General features: G+C 43.2%; 1 protein-coding gene across 1 annotated transcript in view; it reads left to right on the top strand.

Moving 5' to 3' along the window:
* Nucleotides 1–3,586: 3,586 nt before the first annotated feature.
* Nucleotides 3,587–13,492, top strand: part of LOC141172995 (B-cell receptor CD22-like) — a 42,172-nt gene continuing 32,266 nt past the window's right edge. The window contains exons 1-3 of the mRNA XM_073657611.1: nt 3,587–3,671; nt 3,751–4,110; nt 12,874–13,167. Of these exons, the coding sequence (XP_073513712.1) occupies nt 3,602–3,671; nt 3,751–4,110; nt 12,874–13,167 (724 nt within the window). The 5' untranslated portion in view covers nt 3,587–3,601. The remainder of the gene's footprint in view (nt 3,672–3,750; nt 4,111–12,873; nt 13,168–13,492) is intronic.

The raw sequence follows: 13,492 nt of genomic DNA, 5'->3' as shown, positions 1-13,492 counted from the left end.
CAACCTGATGGAGGTCAGTATAGATGGACTAATAGAGAAAGTCCGACACACTACTAGAAGGCCAAATATTTTTTCAGAGGTAGATGCAGAAAAAAATATATTCAGTTTGCAACCTGATGGAGGTCAGTATAGATGGATTAATAGAACAAGACCCACACACAGCTAGAAGCCCAATATTTTTTCAGAGGTAGATGCAGAAAAAACTATATTCAGTTTGCAACCTGATGGAGGTCAGTATAGATGGACTAATAGAACAAGTCCCACACACTGCTAGAAGCCCAAATATTTTTTCAGAGGTACTGTAGATGCAGATAAAAATTAGTTTTAATTTGCAACCTGATGAAGCTCAGTTAGATGGACTAATAGAGAAAGTCTGACATACTACTAGAAGGCCAAATATTTTTTCAGAGCTAGATGCAGAAAAAAATTATATTCAGTTTGCAACCTGATGGAGGTCAGTATAGATGGACTAATAGAGAAAGTCCGACACACTACTAGAAGGCCAAATATTTTTTCAGAGGTAGATGCAGAAAAAAATATATTCAGTTTGCAACCTGATGGAGGTCAGTATAGATGGATTAATAGAACAAGACCCACACACAGCTAGAAGCCCAATATTTTTTCAGAGGTAGATGCAGAAAAAACTATATTCAGTTTGCAACCTGATGGAGGTCAGTATAGATGGACTAATAGAACAAGTCCCACACACTGCTAGAAGCCCAAATATTTTTTCAGAGGTACTGTAGATGCAGATAAAAATTAGTTTTAATTTGCAACCTGATGGAGGTCAGTATAGATGGACTAATAGAGAAAGTCCGACACACTACTAGAAGGCCAAATATTTTTTCAGAGGTAGATGCAGAAAAAAATATATTCAGTTTGCAACCTGATGGAGGTCAGTATAGATGGATTAATAGAACAAGACCCACACACAGCTAGAAGCCCAATATTTTTTCAGAGGTAGATGCAGAAAAAAATATATTCAGTTTGCAACCTGATGGAGGTCAGTATAGATGGACTAATAGAACAAGTCCCACACACTGCTAGAAGCCCAAATATTTTTTCAGAGCTATTGTAGATGCAGATAAAAATTAGTTTTAATTTGCAACCTGATGGAGGTCAGTATAGATGGACTAATAGAGAAAGTCCGACACACTACTAGAAGGCCAAATATTTTTTCAGAGGTAGATGCAGAAAAAAATATATTCAGTTTGCAACCTGATGGAGGTCAGTATAGATGGACTAATAGAACAAGTCCCACACACTGCTAGAAGCCCAAATATTTTTTCAGAGGTACTGTAGATGCAGATAAAAATTAGTTTTAATTTGCATCCTGATGGAGGTCAGTATAGATGGACTAATAGAGAAAGTCCGACACACTACTAGAAGGCCAAATATTTTTTCAGAGGTAGATGCAGAAAAAAATATATTCAGTTTGCAACCTGATGGAGGTCAGTATAGATGGACTAATACAACAAGTCCCGCACACAGCTAGAAGCCCAAATATTTTTTCAGAGGTACTATAGATGCAGATAAAAATTATTTTTAATTTGCAACCTGATGGAGGTCAGTATAGATGGACTAATAGAGAAAGTCCGACACACTACTAGAAGGCCAAATATTTTTTCAGAGGTAGATGCAGAAAAAAATATATTCAGTTTGCAACCTGATGGAGGTCAGTATAGATGGACTAATACAACAAGTCCCACACACAGCTAGAAGCCCAAATATTTTTTCAGAGGTACTGTAGATGCAGATAAAAATTAGTTTTAATTTGCAACCTGATGGAGGTCAGTATAGATGGACTAATAGAGAAAGTCCGACACACTACTAGAAGGCCAAATATTTTTTCAGAGCTAGATGCAGAAAAAAATTATATTCAGTTTGCAACCTGATGGAGGTCAGTATAGATGGATTAATAGAACAAGACCCACACACAGCTAGAAGCCCAATATTTGTTCAGAGGTAGATGCAGAAAAAAATATATTCAGTTTGCAACCTGATGGAGGTCAGTATAGATGGACTAATAGAACAAGTCCCACACACTGCTAGAAGCCCAAATATTTTTTCAGAGGTACTGTAGATGCAGATAAAAATTAGTTTTAATTTGCAACCTGATGGAGGTCAGTATAGATGGACTAATAGAATGATGCTATGCCCAAAAGATTTTACTTCACTAGGTGCAGTAAAAAAATTGGTATTCTATACACAGGTGGTATATCTTGCAACACAGATAGGCTACTCCACTGACTAACACACTCTGCAATAGGCCAAAAAGGATTAGCTTTGCTAGATTCAGCCAAATGCTGTGAAAAAAACTTGCACAGCACTGGCACAGACCTGCCTGGCAAAAACTGATAGGAACTCATGTAACCTAGTCCTGAAAAGGACTCCAATTACAATTAGTCTTTACTCCCACAACCTATCTATTTAAGAGCACAGACCTCCCTGATAAAAGTCGTAGGAAATGCTGTAACCTAGTCCTTAAAAGGACTGCAATCACAACTATTCCCTACTCCCAAGCTATCTGTATATTTGTGCGAAAATTGGCTTGAAATTAACAAGGTATAGCGCACACAGCAACAGCGGTGCCGTCTAACACGCAGCTGCAGCAGTGAGAAAATGGTGGCGACGGGGAAAATGGCTTGGTCTTATAGGGCAAGGACATGTGACATACACTGCCAATGACACATGCCCTTGCTTGTGTGAAAAAAAGCACTTCGCTCCGTGTGTGCGCTGCTGATAGGCTGACAGATTGCACCTCCCCACTGTAAATGCGGGAAAGAGAAAAAAAATGGAGATCTTCATTGTTCCTGCAGAGATCCATCCCCTGCCCCTCCCCCCACCCCGCTGTACACTCAAACTGCGTATTAACATTAATTTTCATCATTACTGAGAAAAAATCCAGTTATAATTTTGGTGCACGAACAGTTATCGAACATAACCTCGAACAGCCGAATTTTTCTCAAATTGTTCGTGTTCGCCGAACGGCTCGAACACCGCCCAAAACAGCTCGAATTTGAGATTGGCGAACAGTTCGAGTAGAACAACGCTCATCTCTAGTGGAGACCTCCTAGGCTGACCTTATATCACCCTGTCTCCCCTAACGTCCCTATATTGGTTCCGCAGCAATCGCCACACAGGAACCTCGCCCTGTCTTTCCCTGGCTTTTGGCCCTGACTAAGGAAGAGATGGGATGAGCGCTAGTCAATCCCCACTGACAACGAAAGACAACAAGGGGGAACAAACATGGGTAGATAGCTTGGCTTTAGTCGACTTCAGAGAGATGAACACACATCCTCTTAGCACCATAGAGGAAGACGTAATGCACTTGCTCCAAGCCTTCACAAGGGGTCATGAGAGTAATTTCCGGCACCTCTAGCAAATAGTAGGTATTTATATACTCAGGCTAAGGTGTCAATTAGCAAGAGGAAGGTAGCTGCTGGGTCCTAGAGAGACAGCTTTTAAGAAGGTGTCTGTAATGCTAAGAGATCTCCTACAACCAACTGCAGGGCGACTGTCTGTCACTTCTGACACACCCATGATAGATCTCTTGTTTAGTGGCTTTTTTTATTTTTCAGGTTAGGAAGGAGATTATTCTATGATTAGATTTGCAGATTCTCGTAGAATGGCCGGTGTAAAGCAGATGTTTCTTCTCATCGTCTTTCAAGGTAACATGATCTCAATATTCAGATGCAGATTGGGTGAAACCTTGTGACTCCGACCTCATGTTCTGCTCATTGTTTCCAGGCTTCTATCTGGGTTCTCTATGTCAGTGGTGGACTTTCCCTTCTAGTATTACTGCTCTTAATGGATCCTGTGTGGAGATTCCTTGTACTTATTATCCTGCTTCGAGAACAAGTACTGGCACTGTATGGTACATATATAATAAATGGAGCTATCTAGAGGTCCTAAACACCGAGAAACAATCTTCAGTAAAGAAGGAATACAAAAATCGGACCTCACTGGTACCAGGATATAGCACCTGCACCCTGAGAATAGATAATGTGAGGACAGAAGACAAAAATGAATATTATCCGGGGATCACAGGAGATAAAAAAACAAATGCATATGATGAACACTCTAGAACAGTGACTATCGATGTTAGAGGTAAATATTTACTAAATTATTCTCATTGATTTATTCTTGTACATAACAGTAATGAAATCTGTGAAGATCTGAGGTTGTGGGTTGTAAGTAATCACTTAGCTCCGCTCCCTCTCAGCTGAAGAAGTGGGAACTGGTCCTTGGCTTTGAGTTACGACATTGGCAAAGTGACACACCAATCCTGCTCCTAGGTTGTGATGTGGGCTAGCACGTTCCCGGCATTCCCTGGCAAAATGTCCCATGGGTCCACAGTAATAGCAATTTAGCCCTTCTCGCCCCAACACAGGCCGTACTTGGGGGCTTGGGAACTCCCCCCCTTTTTATGAAGTCCGAAATCCCTGCAGTTCCTCCTCTGGTCAGTCCATGGGTCTCGCTGGCCTACCTGTAAGCTCCTGTTTCCGACTCGCTAGAGCTATACTTCCACGTAGGCCTGGTCGATTAGCAGGCCAATCATCAGCCAATCTTGCAACCTCATCCACTCTGAGTGGTTTTCTATCCGTCACCTGGGAGCTTTGACATAAATTGTTCCAGCATGATTATATCCGCTACATGTTCTGCTTCTCGAGCCCTTAGTCCTTCTATCCACCGAGTGCATGCCGTACATAGTGTGTTAGCAAACTGCTGATGCGTTTGTGCAGTGGGCTTGTCAGTCTCCCAAAACGTCTTCCGATAGATTTCCGGCGTGACGGCATACATCTCTAGTAATGCGCTGCAAATGGTAGAGTAAAATCTCTGATCCCCAGAAGACAAGTTATTAAAAGCTTCTCTTGCTTTTCCGGTCAGGCCAACGGTCTAAAAAATTTGGGCCAGTCACTGACTGACACCTCATGCAGCATGCAAAGATTCTCAAATAACCAGAGATGTTCATCAATATCCGTGGTGTCCTCATTGAACTGTGGTATATCCCGGTACCTTGAAATTGCAGGATCCTCTCTCCTGTTATCCACTGTCCTCTGCACTGGGGCAGGTGGGGGTACATGCACACCCAGATATTTGCTTAACACTGCTGCCCGCTCTACCTCTGTGGCCCGCTTTCCTAGCGCGTCCAGCATCTGCCTCAACTCAGTTGGTCGATTCTCTGCCATTTCTTCTGCCAAGTCACCGCTCAGTAACTTTCCCTCGTATGCTGTCCAGAGATAGGTAATCCCACTTGCTTGCCACCACTTGTGAAGATCTGAGGTTGTGGGTTGTAAGTAATCACGTAGGCAGGTTAACGATGCAACAATATTTTATTAATCACATCCATGGTAATGCAGAAATTCCAAGTAAATGGCCAAAATACAGTTCTCTCAGTCCTTAAGTTCCCAACCAGGGATCAATAGTTCCACTGCCTTTGCATCAGGTGATGCTCACTGTCTTCCAACCTTTGGTTGGCCCACAGATTTCGTATCTGCAGCCAATATAGTCTGTAGCCACAGTCCACGATCCTCCAGACGACAGATAAAATGATGGAAGTACAGGTATCCAGTAGCAACAGTCCTTTTAAGAAAGTTTAAATCCAAGCAACATATCCACAACTGTAGCACATTTATCTGGCTTAGTCAGTAACTTATCTCCAACAATCCATAAGCCAGCCATCCATCGACTCCACCTCCATAGCCATCGATCCTCTCCCTTCAGGGTCCTTCCACCAACTCCTCACTAAAACATGTCGCTTCTCTCTCTGGGCTCAGCCCCCTCAAAGGTCAGAAGTGATGACACCTTCCCCCTTCAGCATTTACTTTTAGCTGAAACAATGAAAAATATTCAAAGAGCCTTCACCTGAGACTGCATGTAGAACCCTTGTGGTGACGACTCCACTGTGTCTACAATCAACACTCACACAATGATCCTAGACTCTGTTTAGACAATGAATCAAGGCTCCTGAGATACTGATGAGATTACTGGAATGCTGAACACTTTACAAGTAACATTCGTGTACATAAACTGATGAGCAAGCAGAACAATAATAAAACACAGCAAGCAAATATCTAATAAAACACAATAATAAGATTGATGAAAATTGGTGCTCCATGCTGGAAAAGTATTTAGTAAGTGGCCAGGTCCTCACAAAAAATAAAAAATAGCTGTGTCATGCGACTACAATGACATTTACGTGTTTCTGACGTGTTTGTTGCAGTAAATGTGGAATACGGTGATATCATTGAGGATTGGTCCAGATGAAGAGGTTTGAAAACCTTGAAACGCGTTGACATAATAAACAGCATTCATGTTTCACCTTCGTGTGTGATCGCATATTTAAACTATTGGGCAGCGCGGATTTTGAAACCACCGTATTCCACATTTACTGCAACAGATCTTCTTGGTGGTCCTGCAGGAGTCCTCATATGCCTCTATAGGAGTTGTGACTGGCACAACCCTATCAGGTGAGCGTACCTTTAACAATTCACATCACCTATTTACCAGATAAGACCCTATTTGTGCTTTTTTGTCTTTCCAGTTTTTCCAATTTGCTTTTCTTACGTCTTTGTATCATTTTGAACACGTTAGTACGATGCAAGGGACGGAGTGAAAGCAAATTGTCTAAAGGATCAAATTTGTTTGCACAAGAACCCATAATTCCCCAGAGAAACATGAAGCTGGTTTATTTGCATATTACACGTCGTATATAAGATATCATTATTAGAAATCCATTAAAACAATAATAAATATTTTAATTTAGCCCTTCCTTATAACTCTAAAGACCCCCTAACTTATTTATTCATGATAAACAGGAGTAAAATTGCACTCTGTGAAGGATATATATCAAATGACAAACAGCTGGAACGTTACCCAAAAGATCAGCTGCACGTAACTCCTGCAAAGGCTACCAAAGACCAAAAATAACTCTCATTCTTGCGCATGCAGTGACTGCAACGGTCGCCAAAAATTTGGACGCGCTCTAATGCCCCTTGGAAGAGACATAGAAGAGTGCCTCATGAAATTTTTTTTCACATTATTAGGAAGTGAGTCTTCCATACTGTTATTGCCTATGCAGTGAATGCAATGGCTGTCAAAAATTTGGAGGCACTCCAATGCCCCTTGCAAGAGACATATTTATGGTGATATGGTAGATATGGTGGTTATATGGTGGTGGATGATGAGGATGAGGAGAAGAAGGAGGACAAGAGCAAATAGACAAAATCAGGAAGCGTATACCCATGTCTGGGTGTGAAGACAGAGGTGCATGGGAATAGAGTTAGACCTCCCAAAAAAGGACACTGTATTTGGGTTTATGTTACGCTCATATCATTCGGTGGTGTTGAAAAGTCTGGCCCAATCCAATGCATTTTTCATTTTTGTAAGAGTCAGGTTATCAGCATTTTTAGTTGACAGGCGGATGCGCCTATCAGTTATAATTCCCCCGGCGGCACTAAAATTCCTCTCTGACAAAACACTGGTGGCAGGGCAGGCCAAAACCGCCAAAGCGTAGAGAGCCAGTTCATGCCATGTGTCCAGCGTGGATGCCCAATAATTATAAGGCACAGAGGAACCACGGAGGATGTTGGCACAGTCGGAAAGGTACTCCTTCAGCATCTTCCCAAACTTTTCCCTCCTTGTGAAGCATCAGTGCTTGTGCGATGGGAGGGTCTGAGAAACTATCCCAGAACTTTGACAATGATCCCCTGCCTCTTCTGAATTGGATTTGTGTCTCGCTTGCCTGTACTCCTTGGTTGTCCAATGAACTTTGACTTCTGCCGTCATCGTCTTCAGGTGGGAATTTTTTTAATAATTCCGCAACAAAGGCCTTCTGGTACTGCCCCACTTTAGCAGACCTGTCTGCCTCGGGAATAAGTGATAAAAATTTCTCCTTGTAGCGTGGGTCTAAAAGTGTCACCAACCAGTAATGACTGTCACCCAAAATTTTGAGAACGCGAGGGTCACAGGAAAGGCAGTGTAACATAAACTCAGCCATGTGTGCCAGACTGCTAACAGGCAAGACTTCCGTGTCTTCACCAAGAGGACGACTGACCATGCTCTCCTCCTTTTCCTCCTCCTTCTCCCTCTCCTCAGGCCATCCACACTGAACAGACGATATGGCAGTTGTGCGGGTAGTAGCATCTATAGTGCAGGAAACTAGCTCCTGTTATTTCTCCTCCTCTCCCTCATTGTCACCCAATCCACGTTTGGATGAGATGAGGCTGGGCTCTATGGAATCACCCTGTATGGTTCCTTGCTCCAACTCATCATACTCCGCCTGCAATGCCTCCTCTTTAATTGTGAGCAACGAGCGTTTTAGAAGACAGAGAAGCGGGATGGTGATGCTAATTATGGCGTCATCGCCTCTCACCATCTTGGTGGAGACCTCAAAGTTTTGGAGGATGGTACAGATGTCAAACATCCATGCCCACTCCTCAGGTCTTATATGTGAAGACTGACCTGAATACCGACGGCCGTGTTGATGCTGATACTCAACAATTGCCCTCTGCTGCTCACAAATCTTTTCCAACATCTGCAAGGTTGAGTTCCAACATGTGGGGACATCGCACACCAGTCAGTGAGCTGGAAGCTGCGAACGCTGCTTAAGCACGACAAGGGCGGCGGAAGCTGTAGCTGACTTTCTAAAATGGGCATACACGTGGCGTACTTTGACGAACAGATCTGGCAGATCGGGGTAGGTTTTAAGAAACCACTGAACCACGAGGTTAAGGTCATGGGCCAGGCATGGTACGTGTGTGAGCTCGCCTCGCTTCAGAGCTGCCATCTGGTTCCGACCATTGTCACACACGACCATGCCTGGCTGTAGTGTCAGCGGTGTCAGACACAGAACTCCCTGCTCTTTCAGGGCTGTCCACAACTCTTCAGCGGTGTGCGGTTTGTCACCTAAGCATATTAGCTTCAGCACAGCCTGTTGCTGCTTGGCCAAGGCAGTGCTGTAGTGCTTTCAGCTTGTGCCTGATGTGGTCATTTCGGAGATGGAGGCTGAAGAGGAGGAGGAGGACATGCAGGAGCTGTAGAATGTGAGGGCAACCCTGATTGACCCAGGGCCCGCAATCCTAGGTGGAGGACGTTTTCTGACCCAAGGTCTGACTGGGTCCTTGCTTCCACTATATTAACCCAGTGTGCCATCAGCGAGCTGTACCATCCCTGCCCACAAGCACTTGTCCACATATCTGAGGTTAGGTGAACTTTCCCAATAACTGTGTTGTTGAGGGCACGGCTAATGTTCTGGGACACGTGCTTGTGCAATGCGAGGACGGCACACCAGGAGAAATAGTGGTGGATGGGGACTGAGTACCGAGGGATGGACACCACTATCAAGTTGTGGAAAGCTTCTCTCTCCTCGAGCCTAAAAGGCAACATTTCAAGTGCAAGCATTCGCGAAATGTGTGAATTTAGTAGTGTGGCCTGTGGGGTGTTGGATATGTATTTTAGCTTGCGTTCCAAGGACTGGGGTAGGGACAACTGAAAACAGAGCTGGGAAAAGGATGTGGATGTGGATGTGGTTGCTAATGGTGCTAGTTGAGAGTGTGCAATGACAGGTGCAGGGTGGGAGGCATCTTCACATGCACCATGGACAGGGGATTGGCATGCGTGCACAACAGCGGAAGAAGCAGTGGTGTCACCCGCATACACTGTTTCTGGACCCTGGCGTTGGGCCCACCTAGTCGGGTGCTTTGCTGTCATGTGCCTGATCATGCTGGTGGTGGTCAGGCTGGTCATTTTGCCATCCCTGCTGATGATGGCCTGGCAGATGGTGCAAATGGCCTTTTGGGGATAATCTGCAGAGTCTTTAAAAAACAATCAAACTCGGGAAAACCTAACTGTTGTACTGGCATCTTCCGTCTTGTTGGTGTTACGGGGAACACTTGCCCGCCTTGTGTCTGCAGCCACAACACTGCTTCTTCCTGCCTGTTGTGGTGCTATGCCTCCCTCCACTTGTGCTGCTGTCCTCACTCTGCATGTCCCCCTGCCGGGTTAGGTCAGTGACTATATAGTTCACCACCTCGTCTTCCACTTCCACATCTTGGTCCTCCTCCTGACTTTCTGGCAATTGTATCTCATCATCCTCTCCCTCTTACGACAGTAATTGCACTTTCCCACTGTCGCCTTCGTGTGACCGTGGCTGCTCAAATATTTGGGCACTGCTACACGCGTTCTCCTCTTGCCCCACTTGAAACTGTCCAAGTGAGAGGCACGAATCTATAAATGGAAAAGTGAACAGCTCTTCGGAGTGTCCAAGTGTGGAATCAGTTGTCTGCGGGCACTCGGCATGGTGGGATCACATCTGATGATGGAAAAGATCTGGCTAAAATGGTGTACTCTGGATTGCTTTTTAAGCAAATAATCAGGATTAAGATAAAAAAAAATAGCCCTGGCCCCTTATATCTGGGGCTATGTCTAATGATATCTGCAACAGAAGCAGCAGACAGAATGTGCAATGGACCCTCTTGTGCTGTATAAACTGCCATAAACCCTGCCTGCCTAATTCCTGCTATTACCACTGAACATATGCAACTGGATTAGTCCTCAGAAAGACTGTTAGTTCAGATGGATATATACAGTACAGACCAAAAGTTTGGACACACCTTCTCATTTAAAGATTTTTCTATATTTTCATGACTTTGAAAATTGTACATTCACACTGAAGGCATCAAAACTATGAATTAACACATGTGGAATTATATACTTAACAAAAAAGTGTGAAACAACTGAAAATATGTCTTATATTCTAGGTTCTTCAAAGTAGACACCTTTTGCTTTGATGACTGCTTTGCACACTCTTGGCATTCTCTTGATGAGCTTCAAGAGGTAGTCACCGGAAATGGTTTTCACTTCACAGGTGTGCCCTGTCAGGTTTAATAAGTGGGATTTCTTGCCTTATAAATGGGGTTGGGACCATCAGTTGTGTTGTGCAATAGTCTGGTGGATACACAGCTGATAGTCCTACTGAGTAGACTGTTAGAATTTGTATTATGGCAAGAAAAAAGCAACTAAGTAAAGAAAAATGAGTGGCCATCATTACTTTAAGAAATGAAGGTCAGTCAGTACGAAAAATTGGGAAAACTTTGAAAGTGTCCCCAAGTGCAGTTGCAAAAGCCATCAAGCGCTACAAAGAAAGAGGACCGCCCCAGGAAAGGAAGACCAAGAGTCACCTCCGCTTCTGAGGATAAGTTTATCCGAGTCACCAGCCTCAGAAATCACAGGTTAACAGCAGCTCAGATTAGAGACCAGGTCAATGCCACACAGAGTTCTAGCAGCAGACACATCTCTTCAACAACTGTTAAGAGGAGACTTTGTGCAGCAGGCCTTCATGGTAAAATAGCTGCTAGGAAACCACTGCTAAAGACAGGCAACAAGCAGAAGAGACTTGTTTGGGCTAAAGAACACAAGGAATGGACGTTAGATCAGTGGAAATCTGTGCTTTGGTCTGATGAGTCCAAATTTGAGATCTTTGGTTCCAACCACCGTGTCTTTGTGCGACGCAGAAAAGGTGAATGGATGGACTCCTGAAGCATGGAGAAGGAGGTGTGAAGGCATACTGAACCAGCATGGCTACCACAGCATCTTGCAGCGGCATGCTATTCCATCCGGTTTGTGTTTAGTTGGACCATCATTTATTTTTCAACAGGACAATGACCCCAATCACACTTCCAGGCTGTGTAAGGGCTATTTGACCAAGAAGGAGAGTGATGGGGTGCTACGCCAGATGACCTGGCCTCCACAGTCACCAGACCTGAACCCAATCGAGATGGTTTGGGGTGAGCTGGACCGCGGAGTGAAGGCAAAAGGGCCAACAAGTGCTAAGCATCTCTGGGAACTCCTTCAAGATTGTTGGAAGACCATTTACGGTGCCCACCACTTGAAGCTCATCAAGAGAATGCCAAGAGTGTGCAAAGCAGTCATCAAAGCAAAAGGTGGCTACTTTGAAGAACCTAGAATATAAGACATATTTTCAGTTGTTTCACACTTTTTTGTTAAGTATATAATTCCACATGTGTTAATTCATAGTTTTGATGCCTTCAGTGTGAATGTACAATTTTCAAAGTCATGAAAATACAGAAAAATCTTTAAATGAGAAGGTGTGTCCAAACTTTTGGTCTGTACTGTATAGATGTTGTGGAATATCTATACTAACTAATAAACAAGCAAATCTCTCCCTGCTCTGGCTGTTTCCGGGTTAGATTGCGACGAGCATAGTGGCGCCAGGTTTTATATGGACCTGATGACGCTGTGCGGCCAGCCAATCACTGTAATGCCACAACCAACATGGCTAAAGCATTAGAGTGCCTTGCAGACAATAGCTGTATGTTCATTGGCTCTCTAAAGAGCGCCAAACATGCAGGGCAGGGACCCGATCTCACGCCCGAGCAACCCGGAAATACTCGCCAAGTGACGAGCATGTCGAGCACAGTGATGCTCGTTTGAATACTGAGTAGTGGCGAGCAGGCTCGCTCATCACTATTCGTGACTCAAAATGGTGCAAATGAAAATATAATATGATGCTTCAAAAATATAACCCATGCACATCTCTGCGGATGGAAAAACTTAAGTTTCTGACTTCAAAATATCGTGTCACACATAGAAAAGTAGTAAAGCATGATAGAACTGTAGAAACTTAGTATCACTGTTGTTATATTGACCTGTATCATAAAGGTAAAATACAAAATGACTTACATCATACAGTAAATGTGATAAAAATGAAATGTTACTGTTTTTTTTTCAAGTACGACTACTCTCGCAAGAAAAACAAACAAAAAAAAAACTAGTCCTCATTATGCTGGATCCACCAACAAATTAATCTATTTCTATTGCGATGTAACATTTTATAATACAATTTTTCAGATTCTCCGGAAGATATTCATCTTCTTTACATGTCTCAACCTATAATAGAAGGAGAAGCCACCACTATACGATGTGCTGCCTATCACACGTGTCGCTCCAGTCCTCCTTATATACAATGGAACAAAATGGGTCAGATTAAGAATAAGTCAGTGTATATTTCTAAAGGATATTTGAGAGAAGAATCATATCTTACTTACACTCCTTCATATGTGGATGATGGAACTATTATTCAGTGCACGGCTACATATCCTAATGGACAAACAACTGTGGGATCATCAACTATGAGCATCAGGTGTATGTATTTTAGGTGACTGAGTGCAATTTACTAGTGTAAGATATAAAAAAATGTGATGAATACATGAAGATGACTTCTGTTGTAAATGCAACAAATCACCTGCAGTTAATAAATAGTAAAAGTATTAGTACATGTAAATACCATAGGGTACTTATTTGACACTATTTTAATGTAAAAAGCTAAAAGCTAAAAGACCGCGACAAGGTGTCCCCAATCTGGATAGACCCTAACTCTTATAGTTCATCTCACAACATGCCAGCAGTGTCGTGTTCCCCTTTTTTGGACTGTTCATTTTTAAATTGCTTTTCACTTACATGTGTATAA

This window comes from Phyllobates terribilis, unplaced genomic scaffold (assembly GCF_046119375.1).
Source record: "Phyllobates terribilis strain yellow unplaced genomic scaffold, ASM4611937v1 Scaffold_12__6_contigs__length_324123572, whole genome shotgun sequence".
In the NCBI taxonomy this organism is placed as follows: Eukaryota; Metazoa; Chordata; class Amphibia; order Anura; family Dendrobatidae; genus Phyllobates; species Phyllobates terribilis.
Note: the sequence above shows the minus strand (reverse complement) of the source record. Positions and strands in the feature narration are given on the sequence as shown.